At 40.9% G+C, this 16,684-nt stretch overlaps 1 protein-coding gene across 2 annotated transcripts in view; it reads right to left on the reverse strand.

Annotated features, from left to right (window-relative positions):
* LOC131709724 (proline-rich transmembrane protein 2-like) overlaps window positions 1–16,161 on the reverse strand; it is a 17,280-nt gene extending 1,119 nt beyond the window's left edge. Inside the window, exons 1-4 of one of the 2 annotated variants that reach the window (XM_059012455.1) lie at window positions 15,782–16,159; window positions 10,702–12,226; window positions 7,942–8,074; window positions 1–7,540 (exon numbers count right to left, since the gene is read on the reverse strand). The exon at window positions 1–7,540 is cut by the window's left edge and continues 1,119 nt beyond it. In XM_059012455.1, coding sequence (XP_058868438.1) covers window positions 7,530–7,540; window positions 7,942–8,074; window positions 10,702–11,451 — 894 coding nt within the window. In that variant the 5' untranslated portion in view covers window positions 11,452–12,226; window positions 15,782–16,159 and the 3' untranslated portion in view covers window positions 1–7,529. Of the gene's footprint in view, window positions 7,541–7,941; window positions 8,075–8,725; window positions 9,637–10,701; window positions 12,227–15,781 lie in introns of those variants that run through there. The other variant, XM_059012456.1, reaches the window with a different exon arrangement.
* Between the last annotated feature and the right edge of the window lie 523 nt (window positions 16,162–16,684).

A 16,684-nucleotide genomic window follows, 5' to 3' on the forward strand; every position in this document is an offset into this window, starting at 1 on the left:
GCATTAACAAGACCTCACCTAGAATATTGTGTTCAGTTCTGGTCACCTTGTTACAAAAAGGATATTGCTGCTCTAGAAAGAGTGCAAAGAAGAGCAACCAGAATTATTCCGGGATTAAAAGGCATGTCATATGCAGACAGGCTAAAAGAATTGAATCTATTCAGTCTTGAACAAAGAAGACTACGTGGCGATCTGATTCAAACATTCAAAATCCTAAAAGGTATAGACAATGTCAACCCAGGTGACTTCTTTGACCTGAAAAAAGAAACAAGGACCAGGGGTCACAAATGGAGATTAGATAAAGGGGTATTCAGAACAGAAAATAGGAGGCACTTTTTTACACAGAGAATTGTGAGGGTCTGGAACCAACTCCCCAGTAATGTTATTGAATCTGACACCCTGGGATCCTTCAAGAAGCTGCTTGATGAGATTCTGGGATCAATCAGCTGCTGACAACTAAACGGGCAAGATGGGTGTTAGGGTTGGGGGTTACGTGGTTAGGGGGTTAGGGTTAGGGTTATATCATGCAAAAATATTTCCACATTAAGTCCATTTTAACTACGCATAACACTGTTGTAATGATGTGTAAGCACACACTAAGTAACTGATATGCAATGCACAGTAATTAGAGACGCTTAATGGAAAGTGCTATCCTTTTTTTTTTTGCTACAGTAAAATTGCAATGCAATGGCAGTTGATAGAATCCAATTGTGATCGATGTTTAAAAGCACATTCGAATGTACTGCGGATGCAGTGACCGCGAGAGAGGTTCAAAGCTGTAATTTCTCTCACTTCAATGATGTCTAGCGAACTTTAAATAATCCACAAAGTGGTTCTTAAAATATTTTTTATATAATCCCCGTAGGATCAGAGTCTGTAAAAATCACCCCTAACACCCACCTTTGACCGTTGACTATTTTAAACACAGAAAATATAAACATGACGTTTAAATTTAAAATCTAATAAACTGCTGTCCCCGATTTAGTGAACCAACCCAACTGTGTTTCTATTTTCAAAAGAATGTACAAAATCTTAAGAGTCAAGCTTTAAATTTAATACAATTTGCTTGTTTATTCACCAAAAATCTCTCAATCTCTCTCTCTCTCTCTCTCTCTCTCTCTCTCTCTCTCTCTCTCTCTCTCTCTCTCTCTCTCTCTCTCTCTCTCTCTCTCTCTCTCTCTCTCTCTCTCTTCCTAAAATAAAGTTTTTAACACAATCAGATTTTACAGACTCTGTTCCAAAATCAATTCACTTTATCAAATCAACGAGTGAGGGGAAAAACCAACTTCCAAAATATATTTAAAAAATAAACAAATTAAATTATGACAGCCGTTTGGTGTCTCCTTCAATTTATTTTTTTGTGTTCATTTTCAAAAGTGCATTTTTTTAATTATTTTTTTTCTGTATTTTTTCTTTTTTTTTTGTTGTTTCACAAACATGCTCTTTTCTGTTTTTTTCTTTTTTTCCAGTTTTTATATTACCGGAATGTTTAATTTAATTTTATTTTTTTATTTGATATTTTTTTTGTTTTTTTTTTACAAGCAATCTCCAATACATTAAAAAAAGATTTATTTCTGTATCAACTTGGTTAAACGCAGATAAAAAATATAATAAATAAATAAATAAGCTAACAATTAGTGATGCAGAATGTAATTATATTAATTGTGAACTGCAGTTACAATGTGATTCAATACAGTCTAGTCTAGTCTAGTGATCCCAAACTGCAGTTACAATGTAATTCAATACAGTCTAGTCTAGTGATCTCAAACTGCAGTTACAATGTAATTCCAGTCTAGTCTAGTGATCTCAAACTGCAGTTACAATGTCCTTATAATACAGTCCAGTCTAGTGATCCCAAACTGCAGTTACAATGTAATTCCAGTCTAGTCTAGTGATCTCAAACTGCAGTTACAATGTAATTCAATACAGTCTAGTCTAGTGATCTCAAACTGCAGTTAAATGTAATTCCAGTCTAGTCTAGTGATCTCAAACTGCAGTTACAATGTCCTTATAATACAGTCTAGTCTAGTGATCTCAAACTGCAGTTACAATGTAATTCCAGTCTAGTCTAGTGATCTCAAACTGCAGTTACAATGTAATTCCAGCCCAGTCTAGTCTAGTGATCTCAAACTGCAGTTACAATGTAATAATAATACAGTCTAGTCTAGTCTAGTGATCTCAAACTGCAGTTACAATGTAATTCAATACAGTCTATCTAGTCTAGTGATCTCAAACTGCAGTTACAATGTAATTCAATACAGTCTAGTCTAGTCTAGTGATCCCAAACTGCAGTTACAATGTAATTATAATACAGTCTAGTCTAGTGATCTCAAACTGCAGTTACAATGTAATTCAATACAGTCTAGTCTAGTGATCTCAAACTGCAGTTACAATGTCCTTATAATACAGTCCAGTCTAGTGATCCCAAACTGCAGTTACAATGTAATTCCAGTCTAGTCTAGTGATCTCAAACTGCAGTTACAATGTAATTCAATACAGTCTAGTCTAGTGATCTCAAACTGCAGTTACAATGTGATTCAATACAGTCTAGTCTAGTGATCTCAAACTGCATTTACAATGTCCTTATAATACAGTCCAGTCTAGTGATCCCAAACTGCAGTTACAATGTAATTCCAGTTCAGTCTAGTGATCTCAAACTGCAGTTACAATGTAATTCAATACAGTCTAGTCTAGTGATCTCAAACTGCATTTACAATGTCCTTATAATACAGTCCAGTCTAGTGATCCCAAACTGCAGTTACAATGTAATTCCAGTTCAGTCTAGTGATCTCAAACTGCAGTTACAATGTAATTCAATACAGTCTAGTCTAGTGATCTCAAACTGCAGTTACAATGTGATTCAATACAGTCTAGTCTAGTGATCTCAAACTGCAGTTACAATGTCCTTATAATACAGTCCAGTCTAGTGAACCCAAACTGCAGTTACAATGTAATTCCAGTTCAGTCTAGTGATCTCAAACTGCAGTTACAATGTAATTCAATACAGTCTAGTCTAGTGATCTCAAAGTGCAGTTACAATGTAATTGAAATCTAAAATAAAAGAAAGATACAGTACCATTTTATTTAATTGTCATTAATTACATTCATTAGTGTTAAACTGTGTCCTAATACTAATGGGTTATAGGTACAATATACAGGTAATTAACAAGCTGTAATTAATAAAATATCACAAACACGCGTTCGGCAACAATACAAAAGTAATAATATTTGTAATGATGATGATAATAATAACAGTTCTTAAGTGCATAAGCTTGCAACATAACTCCGTTTTCATTCACGTCCGTTTACAAAACATGCAAAAAGGGGTTATATGAATTATATTTTAAAAATATATATATAAATATGATACCGGTCCTTCAATTTAACCGCAAGCGACGATAATTCGTTTCGTTAGTCTTTCGATAAAAGAACATTTCATCAACAACATTAAAACAACACCCTAATCTGTTGTTTTATTTCCGATTAATAAATGCCCATGAAGACCACAACCAAAACGCAAGCCTTCTATGTGTCTTTTTATTCACTTCATCCTCCAAACTGCCCGAAAGAAGACAGCCTTCCCAACCTTGACCCTCTTTCCCCTGACAAAAAAAATCCTTTTGATTTACAAACAGACAACAATCTTTGCAATTGTTTTTTAAAACCGTTCTCAAATTCAGTTTGTTTTTCTCTGTTAAGATACTACTACTACTACTACTACTACTACTACTACTACTACTAATAATAATAATAATAATGAATGAAATGCCCACGGTATATTTGAACAGTAATTCTGCAGTTTTCCCATGTTTCTACCATGCATTATGTTACCGTGGTTTACCACACCTCCCTGTGCTTTACAATGCTTCCCTATGGTTTACCACACCTCTCTGTGCTTTACAATGCTTCCCTATGCTTTACCACACCTCTCTATGCTTTACAATGCTTCCCTATGCTTTACCACACCTCTCTATGCTTTACAATGCTTCCCTATGCTTTACCAGACCTCTCTCTGCTTTACAATGCTTCACTATGCTTTACCACACCTCTCTATGCTTTACAATGCTTCCCTATGCTTTACCACACCTCTCTCTGCTTTACAATGCTTCCCTATGTTTTACCAGACCTCTCTGTGCTTTACAATGCTTCCCTATGCTTTACCAGACCTCTCTGTGCTTTACAATGCTTCCCTATGCTTTACCACACTTCTCTCTGCTTTACAATGCTTCCCTATGGTTTACCACACCTCGCTCTGCTTTACAATGCTTCCCTATGCTTTACCAGACCTCTCTGTGCTTTACAATGCTTCCCTATGCTTTACCACACCTCTCTCTGCTTTACAATGCTTCCCTGTGCTTTACCACACCTCTCTCTGCTTTACAATGCTTCCCTATGCTTTACCATGCTTTCACTGTGCGTTATTACACTTTACTATGCTTTTACTGTGGGAAACTTTTATAAGAGACAAACCTGGTTGTGTCCTCTTTAGTAAACAGTATTGAAAACTTCAATCCTCAAAAACAAAAACAAACAAAACACTTATAGTATTATTATACAATAAGCCACAACACTGACTATTATTATGTAAACAGTGACCCCTATAGTCTGTTAAATATAGCTTGCTCCACACAGGCAATTCAGTAAGCCTGCGCTACGGACGAGTCCATTTTGAAACAGCCAGAGGGGTCTGTTATTATTATTATTATTATTATTATTATTATTATTATTATTATTATTATTATTATTATTATTATTATTTTAAATAGGGCGGAAAGTGATAATAAGACACACGTGACGTGACGTAAGCTATAAGCTGATTGTGAACCTGTAAGTATTGTAAGTGAAAATAGTTCACTTAGGCAATGCTGAGGCGAGCAGAGAAAAGTGTTTTCGTTTTTTTCTAATAAAACTTACTAATTATTTAATACAGGCACTTACTGAAAATGGTGTCAAACGTTGCAACACTGAGATAGATTGAGAGATAGACAGATTTTCAAACGTCTTATTTTATAATAAGACATTTATTATTTCATTTGTCTTAAATAATAATAATAATAATAATAATAATAATAATAATAATAACAATCTTTTTTTTTTTTTTACAGTTTTGTAAAATTGTAAACCGACCCATTTTTGGCAGTAAAATATAACACGGTCTGTAAACAAGCATGTCTCAATATACTGTAATACAATTGTCATTAAAAAAGGTGAAATGAAGTATTAGAGGCCTAAGCGTCAGTGTAAACGGTTACTTACGTGTCTAATATTGTTCCCGTATGAAAACTGAATGGTGCTTGGAAATACTGAACTATGCATTAGCTACAGAGTGTTAGCTCAGCTTGCTGTACGATACACAGAATAATCAGGGTCTAGTGCTGTATATTATAAAGACATTTCAGAGGGCTGTGTCGCATCAATATCAGGGTCTAGTGCTGTATATTATAAAGACATTTCAGAGGGCTGGATCGCATCAATATCAGGGTCTGGTGCTATATATTATAAAGACATTTCAGATGGCTGGATCGCATCAATATCAGGGTCTAGTGCTATATATTATAAAGACATTTCAGAGGGCTGTATCTCATCAATATGAGGGTCTAGTGCTATATATTATAAAGACATTTCAGAGGGCTGTATCTCATCAATATCAGGGTCTAGTGCTGTATATTATAAAGACATTTCAGAGGGCTGGATCGCATCAATATCAGGGTCTAGTGCTGTATATTATAAAGACATTTCAGAGGGCTGGATCGCATCAATATCAGATATATTCTGTAGATTTTGAAATTTTCTTTATAGATTTGATTTATAGATTTTTTTAAAATTCAATTTCCAATTCGATCTTTGCGGGAGGGGGTCCTCTCTCTCTCTCTCTCTCTCTCTCTCTCTCTCTCTCTCTCTCTCTCAGAAGTCCAGTGAATCTTTATACCTGACACAATTTTAAACACTAGGGGCTTCATTTGGACTGGGTTTGACTGGAATTCCTTAAGTCCGTCCCAGTTAGGGTGGCTCATTTTTCCAGTCTGTTGACTGTCCCAAGTCCCCCAAAAAATAACCAACTGGTTTTGATAATCCGTTTGGTCCCATTTGAGTCCAGTCACAATATCTGTTCAATATCATATTCTCATTACAACACTTCAATTTATATATATATATATTTAAACGAGTTTGTTCCCATCAGACCCTGTGTAACTACAAAACACTCGACAGCAGTACATGCAGCAACACCAAAAGAAAAATATTCTGTGACAAACGTTTCCACTAGAAGTCTTTCTCAGGGTCTTCAGTGTAAATTCAATGGCAAACGTTTCCACTAGAAGTCTTTCTCAGTGTCTTCAGTGTAAATTCAATGGCAAACGTTTCCACTAGAAGTCTTTCTCAGTGTCTTCAGTGTAAATTCAATGGCAAACGTTTCCACTAGAAGCCTTTCTCTGTGTCTTCGATTGAGGGCATAGTTGGCAGACTACATTGCTAGCAGTACAGACAGACAGACAGACAGACAGTTGTATTCTCCTAGTTGTATGAGAGTTGCAGCTGTAATCTGGTGCAGTCGGCAGGGTCTGTATTGAAGACAATGAGACAGACCTCCAGTCGAAATGCTTGTGAAATCGCTTCCTAAGGTTCTAGAATCGCTCTACGTATCAAAACACTGAAATAAAACAGTTGAAATTAATCAGATCCATGAAACTGTAAACACTGAATCTCTCTCTCGCGAGAATCCGTCGCTTGTAAAAATTGTAAACATGTCTCTCTCTCTCTCTCTCTCTCTCGCTCTCTCCGTTTTTCTTCTTTGTTGTAAAAAAAAGCTAATAATCAGTAATCAGTAATCAATCATTCGTCCGTGCGATCAAAAAGCTCATTAAAACTGAGAGTCAACTAGTTGGTCAGGCTCAGGGTCAGGGTCAGGGTCAGGGTCAGGGTGGTCATTTTATTTCTTTGTTTTTCTTTGTTTGTCGTTAGTCTGAAAGTCTTTAGCATGCGTAGCAATCTGGTAATATCTGTGTGTGTGTCCTGGGGTCCCGTCCCTCTTCATCTGAGAGAATGAGATTAATGGAGATGGGAGCTCTTTCTCTCTTCCATTCAAAGTAATATTTTCTCTCACATTTTTCATTCTTTCTTTTTTTGTTCCATTCTTTCTTTTTTTCAAAGTGGTGTTTTCTCTCTTTCTTTTTTCCTTCTCTCCTTCCTGATCATCTTGTCACCACCTCTTTCACTCCACCTCTTCCACTTGTTTTTTCATTTTTTGATGTTTTCTTCATCCCTTCATTTTCTTCTAGTCATTTATTCAAGTTGTATCCTCCCTCTCTCTCTCTCTCTCCTCGTGATTCCATTGTGATGTGTGCGTGTGCATGTGTGTGCATGTGTGTGCGTGTGTGCGTGCGTGTGCGTGTGCATGTGTGTGTGCGTGTGTTGAGTTGATGATGTGATTGGCAGACCTCTTGTTTAAGGGGGTGAGGTAGGGAGGGGTGGGGAGGGGATATGGGGGTGGGGGGTGGGAGTGTTTCTTGTGGTCAATGTGATCCAGCGATTCAGGACATAACTGGAAGACAGACAGACAGACAGACAGACAGACGGACAGTTAGCATTGGTTTCTGCAAAATAATATTAGATAAAAATAAATAATAAAAAGATTGATATTTGGGTTAGGGTTATTTGGGACAGACAGACAGACGGACAGACAGACAGACACACACAGACATTCACAGACAGGCAGACAGACACACAGACAGACACAGACAGGCAGACAGACAGAGACAAAGACACAGACACAGACAGACAGATAGAAGGACAGACAGGTAAGAGGGTTAATCACTGGTCCAGTTGATTATGCAGGAGATAGAAAAGGGGAGAGAGAGGGACGAAGGAGAGGGAGATATAGGGATGGAGAGAGAGAGGGATGAAGGAGGGAGAGAGAGGGATGAAGGAGGGAGGGATACTCACTGCCCCAGTTGATGATGCAGGAGGTTGCGATGATCACAATCCCCCCCACTAGAGCCACGATGCTGAGGAGCTTCGCAACACTACCCAGCCTCCGAGCCCCGTCAACATCACCCTGCTGAAAACTATTACGAGACTGAGAGAGAGGAGAGGAGAGAGGGGGAGAGGATAGATGAGGGCAGAGGAGAGAGGAGAGGAGAGAGGAGGAGAGGGGAGAGGAGACAGGAGAGAGGAGAGGAGAGGAGAGGGAAGGGGAGATACAAGAGGAGAGGGGAGGGGAGAGAGGAGAAAGGATAGGAGAGGGAGAGAGGAGAGAGAGGGGAGGGGATGGGAAAGGAGAGGGGAGGGGAGACACAAGAGGAGAGAGAGGAGAGGAGAGAGGGGATAGGAGAGAGGGGACAGGAGAGGAGACATGAGAGGAGAGAGGGGAGAGAGGAGAGGAAGGGAGGAGAGAGGGGAGTGGATGAGATAGGAGAGGGGAGAGGAGAGAGGAGAGGGGAGACAAGAGGAGAGTGTAGAGAGAGGAGAGAGCAGAGAGGGTAGAGATGAGAAAGGAGAGGAGAGAGAGGAGAGGAGAGAGGACAGGAGAGAGAGGAGAGGACACAGGGGAGAGAGGAGGGGAGAGGAAAGAGGAGATAGAGAGGGGAGAGGAGAGAGAGAGGAGAGGGAGGGGAAGAGGGGAAAAAGAATAGAGGAGAGATATAGCATTGTATTAGAAATATCTGTATAGGCTAGCGTCACAGCCCAAGCTGTTACTGGCATTGAATTAGAGACAGAGACAGGAGACTGCAGTGAAGCGCTAGAGCACGCATTAAATAGAACAAAACACAGGAACAAGCAAAACAGGGCACGAGGGCCAAAATAAAAACTTAAACAAAAACACAATAAAGGTTTCAAATTGTCCCGACTGGGCCGAGCCTTCACTGGACTGTTCTGAAAAGGGGTTTTCTCTACCTTTATATGTGTGTGTGGCCACTCCCCAGTTAGCACCCAATTACCAAAGTGGGGAATGGCAACACCTGTGATTGCTGGCAGGGACAGATTTAACCCCATCCCTGCCAGTCTTACACTTATTTACAACACCCTGCCACAAGCACAATAAAGGGAGGGGCCAGTGATCATGTTAATAAAGCTAATAAGAGGTGAGAGAATGGATTTCAAAGATGGTCAGCGCTCCTTTAAAGGGAGGGGCCAGTGATCCTGTTAATAAAGCTAATCAGAGGTGAGAGAATGGATTTTAAAGATGGTCAGCGCTCCTTTAAAGGGAGGGGTCAGTGATCATGTTAATAAAGCTAATAAGAGGTGAGAGAATGGATTTTAAAGATGGTCAGCGCTCCTTTAAAGGGAGGGGTCAGTGATCATGTTAATAAAGCTAATAAGAGGTGAGATAATGGATTTTAAAGATGGTCAATGCTCCTTTAAAGGGAGGGACCAGTGATCTTGTTAATAAAGCTAATAAGAGGTGAGAGAATGGATTTTAAAGATGGTCAGCGCTTATCTCTTATTAGCTTCATTAACTTGACGAATCAAACACACCCTACTGCCTCACAGGACATCAGACACAGGTATCAATTATTGGATTTCATGTGAGCAATTTCACTGCTTCACAAACCACATTAAAAACCACCAAGTTCAGCTGAATTATTAAACAAGGAGTCTGAGCCATATGAGGACAGTGCTGTCTGCATAGGAGAGTGCCTGCATTGAACACATGCATAAAAAATTACAGAGGAGGCAGAGAGAGGGAGGGGGAGGCGGGGTGAGAGAGGGAAGGGGAGGGATGGAGGGGGGAGAGGTGAGAGGGAAGGGAGGGAGAGAAATAGGGGGAGAGGGTTAGGGGGAAAAGGGAAGGGGAGAGAGTGTGGGGAGGGGGAGAGTGGGGAGGGGAGAGATGGAAGGGGAGGAGGGAGGTAGGGTGAGGGGGGGAGGGGAGAGCGGGAGGATTTCGAAAGAAACACATGTTACAGCAAACTTGGATTTTTGTTGTAAAACACGATATCTGGTGCTACCCTTGTTGAAAGAGATCTCTGCTTTCGAATAGCGTCAAAACTGTCCCTGCCCCCTTCAGTGTTTCATCATCTACCAACCAGCTGCTGCTGTCCCTGAATAAGAGTTGCATTGTCTGGAGCTGATCAAGCTGTTACCTATATAAACTGTGTCTAGAACATAAGAACATAAGAAAGTTTACAAACGAGAGGAGGCCATTCGGCCCATCTCGCTCGTTTGGTTGTTAGTAGCTTATTGATCCCAGAATCTCATCAAGCAGCTTCTTGAAGGATCCCAGGGTGTCAGCTTCAACAACATTACTGGGGAGTTGGTTCCAGACCCTCACAATTCTCTGTGTAAAAAAGTGCCTCCTATTTTCTGTTCTGAATGCCCCTTTATCTAATCTCCATTTGTGACCCCTGGTCCTTGTTTCTTTTTTCAGTCTGTGTCTGTGTTTCTGTGTCTAATCAAGCTGTTACCTATACACACTGTGTGTGATCAAGCTGTTACCTATACACACTGTGTGATCAAGCTGTTACCTATACACACTGTGTGTGATCAAGCTGTTACCTATACACACTGTGTGTGATCAAGCTGTTACCTATACACACTGTGTGTGATCAAGCTGTTACCTATACACACTGTGTGTGATCAAGCTGGCAGTAAACCCTGCAATGGGTGACACTGCTGTGCAATAGGAGTCGTATTAGAATCCCTGCAATAAGTTTCAATGGGGACAGCAGTTTTGCTGAAGCCAACCCTCTCTCTCTCTCTTACCATGACGGAGTAGACGAACGCCACGATGTTGACCGGCCACATGGGGCAGAAGCAGGACAGGATGGAGGCGATGAGATAATCCCGTGGCTTCTCCCCGGTTTCCAGCCCGCTGTTGGTAGCGTTGGAGTGCTGGCGACACAGGCTGGGCCGTGGGGAGTTGGTCCCGACGTGCGGGAGGTGGCAGACGGAGCCGGACTTGCTCCCGGCACGAGAGCGGCGGCCGTGGTGCTGCTCCTTCAGGTGCCGGCGCTTGGAGTCGGGGGTGGCGTGCAGGTCCCCGATGCTCACCGCAGGGCGGATTGCGACCGGTGGGGGGAGGCCGTTTCCGTTCTCCTGCCGCTTCTCGTCAACGAACACCACAGTCGCTTCGTCCGGCTCCCAGTGCGGCTGAGGCGTTGTCAGTTCTGAGGCGGGCTGGGATGGTTCTGAGGCAGGCTGGGATGGTTCTGAGGCAGGCTGGGGTGGTTCTGAGGCGGGCTGGGCCGGTTCTGAGGCGGGCTGGGCTGGTTCTGGGGAGGGCTGCGCCGGTTCTGAGGCGGGCTGGGCCGGTTCTGAGGCGGGCTGGGCTGGTTCTGGGGAGGGCTGGGTCGGTTCTGAGGCGGGCTGGGCTGGTTCTGAGGCGGGCTGGGCCGGTTCAGGTTCGGTTCGGGGTTCGCCGGTTGACAAGTAGTTGTGTGATTCCCCCATGGTGACGCTAGGGGGTGCTGCAGTCTCAGTGAGGAACGAGTGGCTTTCTGTGTTCATATCCATGGTGCAGGGCTTTTATTACTGCTGATTTTGAGAGTTTAAATATGGAGTTTCGTGCTTTTTTAAAAAAAAAATTGACTGAATCGGACTCTGTGTGTGTGTGTGTGTGTGTGTGTGTCTGTGTTTAGCAGATGCTTATTGAAGCGGTTCACTGTGCCCGCGTTATATCCAGTTTGGTATGTCTCAATTCGTTTTATGAACTCAGTGCTGAAATAGATCTTGAAATATATCTTGTATCTTTATACATTGATTCCAATAAATTGTGTAATTGTTTTTAAATTTGCGGGTAGTTCGTTTAGCAGGTTTTAACGGGTTGCAGTTTTATTATTTCCAGTGCTTGTAGTAATAATAATAATAATAATAATAATAATAATAATAATAATAATAATAATAATAATAATAATAATACTATCTGCCCAGCCCGGTTGTTGTGCTACAGGTTGAAAGATCAATTTGTATTTGCAGTATAAGTGTGTATGATTTTCTTTCTTTCTTTCTTTCTTTCTTTCTTTCTTTCTTTCTTTCTTTCTTTCTTCTATTCAGTTCTTATCAATCCTTTCTCTTGGTTTCAATCGCTCCTTTAATAGTTTTCTTTTTCAGCTGTTTTTTTGTAAGTTGGCAGTTGTGTTGTAGTTTTTCCCCTCCTTTCCGTCGTTTCTGTAGTTTTTTTCTCTCTGTTTTCTCTTGGTCTTAGTCTTCCATTTTATCAGTCATCTCTCTCACCTCTAAGGGGGGTGGGCAGGGTCAAAGGTCAAGTACAGAAGGGGGGCAGGACTTCCTGTGTGGGGAGAAAATTATTAAATATATTAGACAGACAGACACACACAGAGACAGACAAACAGACACACACACACAGACATAACGACATAAGAACATAAGAACATAAGAAAGTTTACAAACGAGAGGAGGCCATTCAACCCATCTTGCTCGTTTGGTTGTTAGTAGCTTATTGATCCCAGAATCTCATCAAGCAGCTTCTTGAAGGATCCCAGGGTGTCAGCTTCAACAACATTACTGGAGAGTTGGTTCCAGACCCTCACGATTCTCTGTGTAAAAAAGTGCCTCCTGTTTTCTGTTCTGAATGCCCCTTTATCTAATCTCCATTTGTGACCCCTGGTCCTTGTTTCTTTTATCAGGTCGAAAAAGTCCCCTGGGTCGACATTATCTATAACTTTTGGGATTTTGAATGTTTGAATCAGAGCGCCGCGTAGTCTTCTTTGTTCAAGACTGAATAGATTCAATTCTTTTAGCCTGTCTGCATACGACATGCCTTTTAAACCCGGGATAATTCTGGTCGCTCTTCTTTGCACTATTTCTAGAGGAGCAATATACTTTATGTAACGAGGTGACCAGAACTGAACACAATATTCTAGGTGAGGTCTTACTAATGCATTGTAAAGTTTTAACATTACTTCCCTTGATTTAAATTCAACACTTCTCACAATATATCCGAGCATCTTGTTGGCCTTTTTTATAGCTTCCCCACATTGTCTAGATGAAGACATTTCTGAGTCAACATAAACTCCTAGGTCTTTTTCATAGATCCCTTCTTCAATTTCAGTATCTCCCATATGATATTTATAATGCACATTTTTATTTCCTGCATGCAATACTTTACACTTTTCTCTATTAAATTTCATTTGCCATGTGTCTGCACAGTTCTGAGTGCTGTCTAGATCATTTTGAATGACCTTTGCTGCTGCAACAGTGTTTGCCATTCCTCCTATTTTTGTGTCCTCTGCAAATTTAACAAGTTTGCTTATTATACCAGAATCTAAGTCATTAATGTAGATTAGGAATAGCAGAGGACCTAATACTGATTCCTGTGGTACTCCACTGGTTACCTCGCTCCATTTTGAGGTTTCTCCTCTAATCAGTACTTTCTGTTTTGTACATGTTAACCACTCCCTAATCCATGTGCATGCATTTCCTTGAATCCCTACTGCGTTCAGTTTGAGGATTAATCTTTTATGCGGGACTTTGTCAAAAGCTTTCTGGAAATCTAAATAAACCATATCGTATGCTTTGCAATTTTCCGACAGACAGACTCCCCACACCCCCAGATCGTGATCCTCTCAATAACTTTTAGTTAAAGAAGGTGCTGAAGGAGTTTTATCACAGTCGGACGAGCGCTTCTACAGAAACGTGTTAGTGTGACACTGACAGACTGACAGACTGACAGGCGCACAGACAGACAGACAGACAGACAGGCAGCCTGCACACACACCCTGATTCACAGTTTCTTTACAGAGGAGCGGGACATCGCAATCTCATATCGACGGCTCTACAGTGTCGGTTTCAAACACGCTATTATGCAGGAAAAAAGGGTGTTTTTTTTGTCAATATCTGAATATTGTACTGCAGCGTTTTCAACCTGTGAAGAAGCAGCGCTTACAGCGAGAAAAGAACCGCAAAACGGAGGAGATCCAGCCAGCATTAATAATAATAATAATAATAATAATAATAATAATAATAATAATAATAATAATATGTATTTATTCAAGCAAACATACAGCCGTGCATAGCTACAGCATTTCTAATATACAAATATTGCACGTGTAGAAATAATTTTGCTTCATAAAATCGAATGAAACCTGCTGAATAATGTGACGTTAACACATTAAATTATCATGTTGTAGTTTGTGTGATCATGTTAATACAATTTGTAAATGATGTTCGTATCGTTCTTTATACGTTTCTATGTGTGTGCATGATATATACATTAAGAGCTAATATCGCACATCCATTGTTTTATAACTACAGTTATTCCCATTGCAGGAATGCGCGATACTGCAGAATCACTTTCTCATTGATCAGAACTGATGAGAATGTTCGGAATTTGATTCTTTATTATTTGAAAATAACAATTAACAAGAAATCAAAAGAAATCAGCGTCTCGTTGAATAAGTACGAGCTAAACGAAGAGATGTTATTGAAATCGTGCTTTAAATTTGGAATTGCGTCTCCGAATATGAAGAAAAATTCCACTCGGATTATAAACGGGATTGTGCGTCCAGCGTCGTTTACTCCCACATCATGAGAAACGCATTGAACACACTGCTAACTGTGAAATGCGTCTCAGATACTGGACGTGCAAGATATTCAGCGTGTAAATGAACACGTGATATTACAATATTTTAATTTGTCTTGATGTATGTTTCTTAAACAGACCGTATTATGGAAACACGTTTTTTGCCCCCACATCAGAATATTGTAAGCGACCACAGCAATAATAATAATAATAATAATAATAATAATAATAATAATAATAATAATAATAATAATAATAATAATAATAATAATAATAATAATAATAATAATAATAATAACGTTGCCTATATTTCATTAACCAGCTGCATGACACACGACCACGTTAATTAAACAGACATAAGTAAATAAATAAATAAATAAAGATCTCGTTTTTGTGCTGAGCGCGTGTATCTTGGATGCGGTTCAAGTGAATTTGATTCCGTCCCCGCTGCACACGCCCAACCCGCTACTGGAATACAATGCATGAAATCGAGAGTTTTTACAAGTATAAAACAAACGACACCGTGTCAGTGTGTGTGTCTGTGTGTGTGTGTCTGTGTGTGGTGTGAGTGAGTGTGTGTGTGTGTGTGTGTGTGTGTCTGTGTGTGTGTGTGTCTGTGTGTGGTGTGTGTGTGTGTGTGTGTGTGTGTGTGTGTGTGTGTGTGGTGTGTGTGGTGTGAGTGTGTGTGTGTGTGTGTGTGTGTGTCTGTGTCTGTGTGTGTGTGTGTGTGTGTGTGGTGTGAGTGTGTGTGTGTGTGTGTGTGTGTGTGTGTGTGTCTGTGTCTGTGTGTGTGTGTGTGTGTGAGTGTGTGTGTGAGTGTGTGTGTGTGTGTGTGTGTGTGTGTGTTCTATCGGATATGCCTGAAAAGCTGAATAAACCTGATAAATAATATCACTGATGGAGCCGATGTTTCATCGGCAGAGTTTGGAATCACACACACACAGACACACACGCCGTATATTCAACAATACATGGTTACAGCGATTAATGCAGACAGACAAGGCGGATAACATATTTTAGATTATAGAGTCTATTGGTAGCCCCAGCACAGACACAGATAGATAGACAGACAGATAGGTACATTATAAATATAATATATAATGTATATGTGTGTGTGTGTGTGTGTGTGTAGACACATAATTTCAGGTGAACTGAGACAGACAGACAAGACGGACAGATAGATAGACAGATATGAAAAAATAACATAGCTTACAATAAAAACAAATAAATAATAATAATAATAATAATAATAATAATAATAATAATAATAATAATAATAATAATAATAATGTCGAATTGTACCTTTTTTGAAGTGTCGTATTTAAATAGAAATCTTTTTTTCCAGTCAATATTTTTTTTTTCTTTTGGTAGTCTTCTAAATATCCAGTGAAAACGCTATTCCTCGATATTGGTATTGAATGTGTTAATAGAAATATATCGAATGTCTTGTCCTGTAGGTATTCTTCAGGAAGAAGCACAAGGAGAAGGCGCTGTGATCATTTTGAGGGGAAAATCGGAGAGTGAAAATAAAAGCGAGATGTCAAGGCGTGTTCCTCGGCTCGTGCACAATCTGCTGATGCGGTGATTCCTCCTTCACCCCACCTCTCCTCACACTCCCTCCTTCTTCTCTTCCTTCCATCCCTCCCCCTCTCAGCGATCTGTTTAAATATGCATCAACTGTCCCATCGCGCTATCTCCCTCTGTCTCTCCCTCCCCTCTCTCTCCTTTCATCCTTCTTCCTTTCTCTCCCTCCCTCCTCTCTATTTCCCCTCCACTCCCCCTCCCCTCTCATTAACACACTCTCCCATTATATCTTCCCTATCCCTGACCACTCCTCACTCTCTCCCCTCTCCCCTCTCCACACCTCACTCTCTCTCCTCTCCCCCTGCCCACCCCTCACTCTCTCTCCTCTCCACCCCTCACTCTCTCTCCTCTTCCCCTGCCCACCCCTCACTCTCTCCCCTCTCCCCCTGCCCACCCCTTACTCTCTCTCCTCACCTACCCACCCACCCCTCACTCTCTCCCCTCTCCCCCTGCCCACCCCTCACCCTCTCCCTTCTCCCTTCTCCCCTGCCCACTCCTCACTCTCTCTCCTCTCCCCCTGCCCACCCCTCACTCTCTCCCCTCTCCCCTACCCACCCCTCACTCTCTCCCCTCTCCCCTACCCACCCCTCACTCTCTCCCCTCTCCTCTCCCCCTGCCAAC

Source organism: Acipenser ruthenus, chromosome 44 (genome assembly GCF_902713425.1).
Source record: "Acipenser ruthenus chromosome 44, fAciRut3.2 maternal haplotype, whole genome shotgun sequence".
Taxonomy (NCBI): Eukaryota; Metazoa; Chordata; class Actinopteri; order Acipenseriformes; family Acipenseridae; genus Acipenser; species Acipenser ruthenus.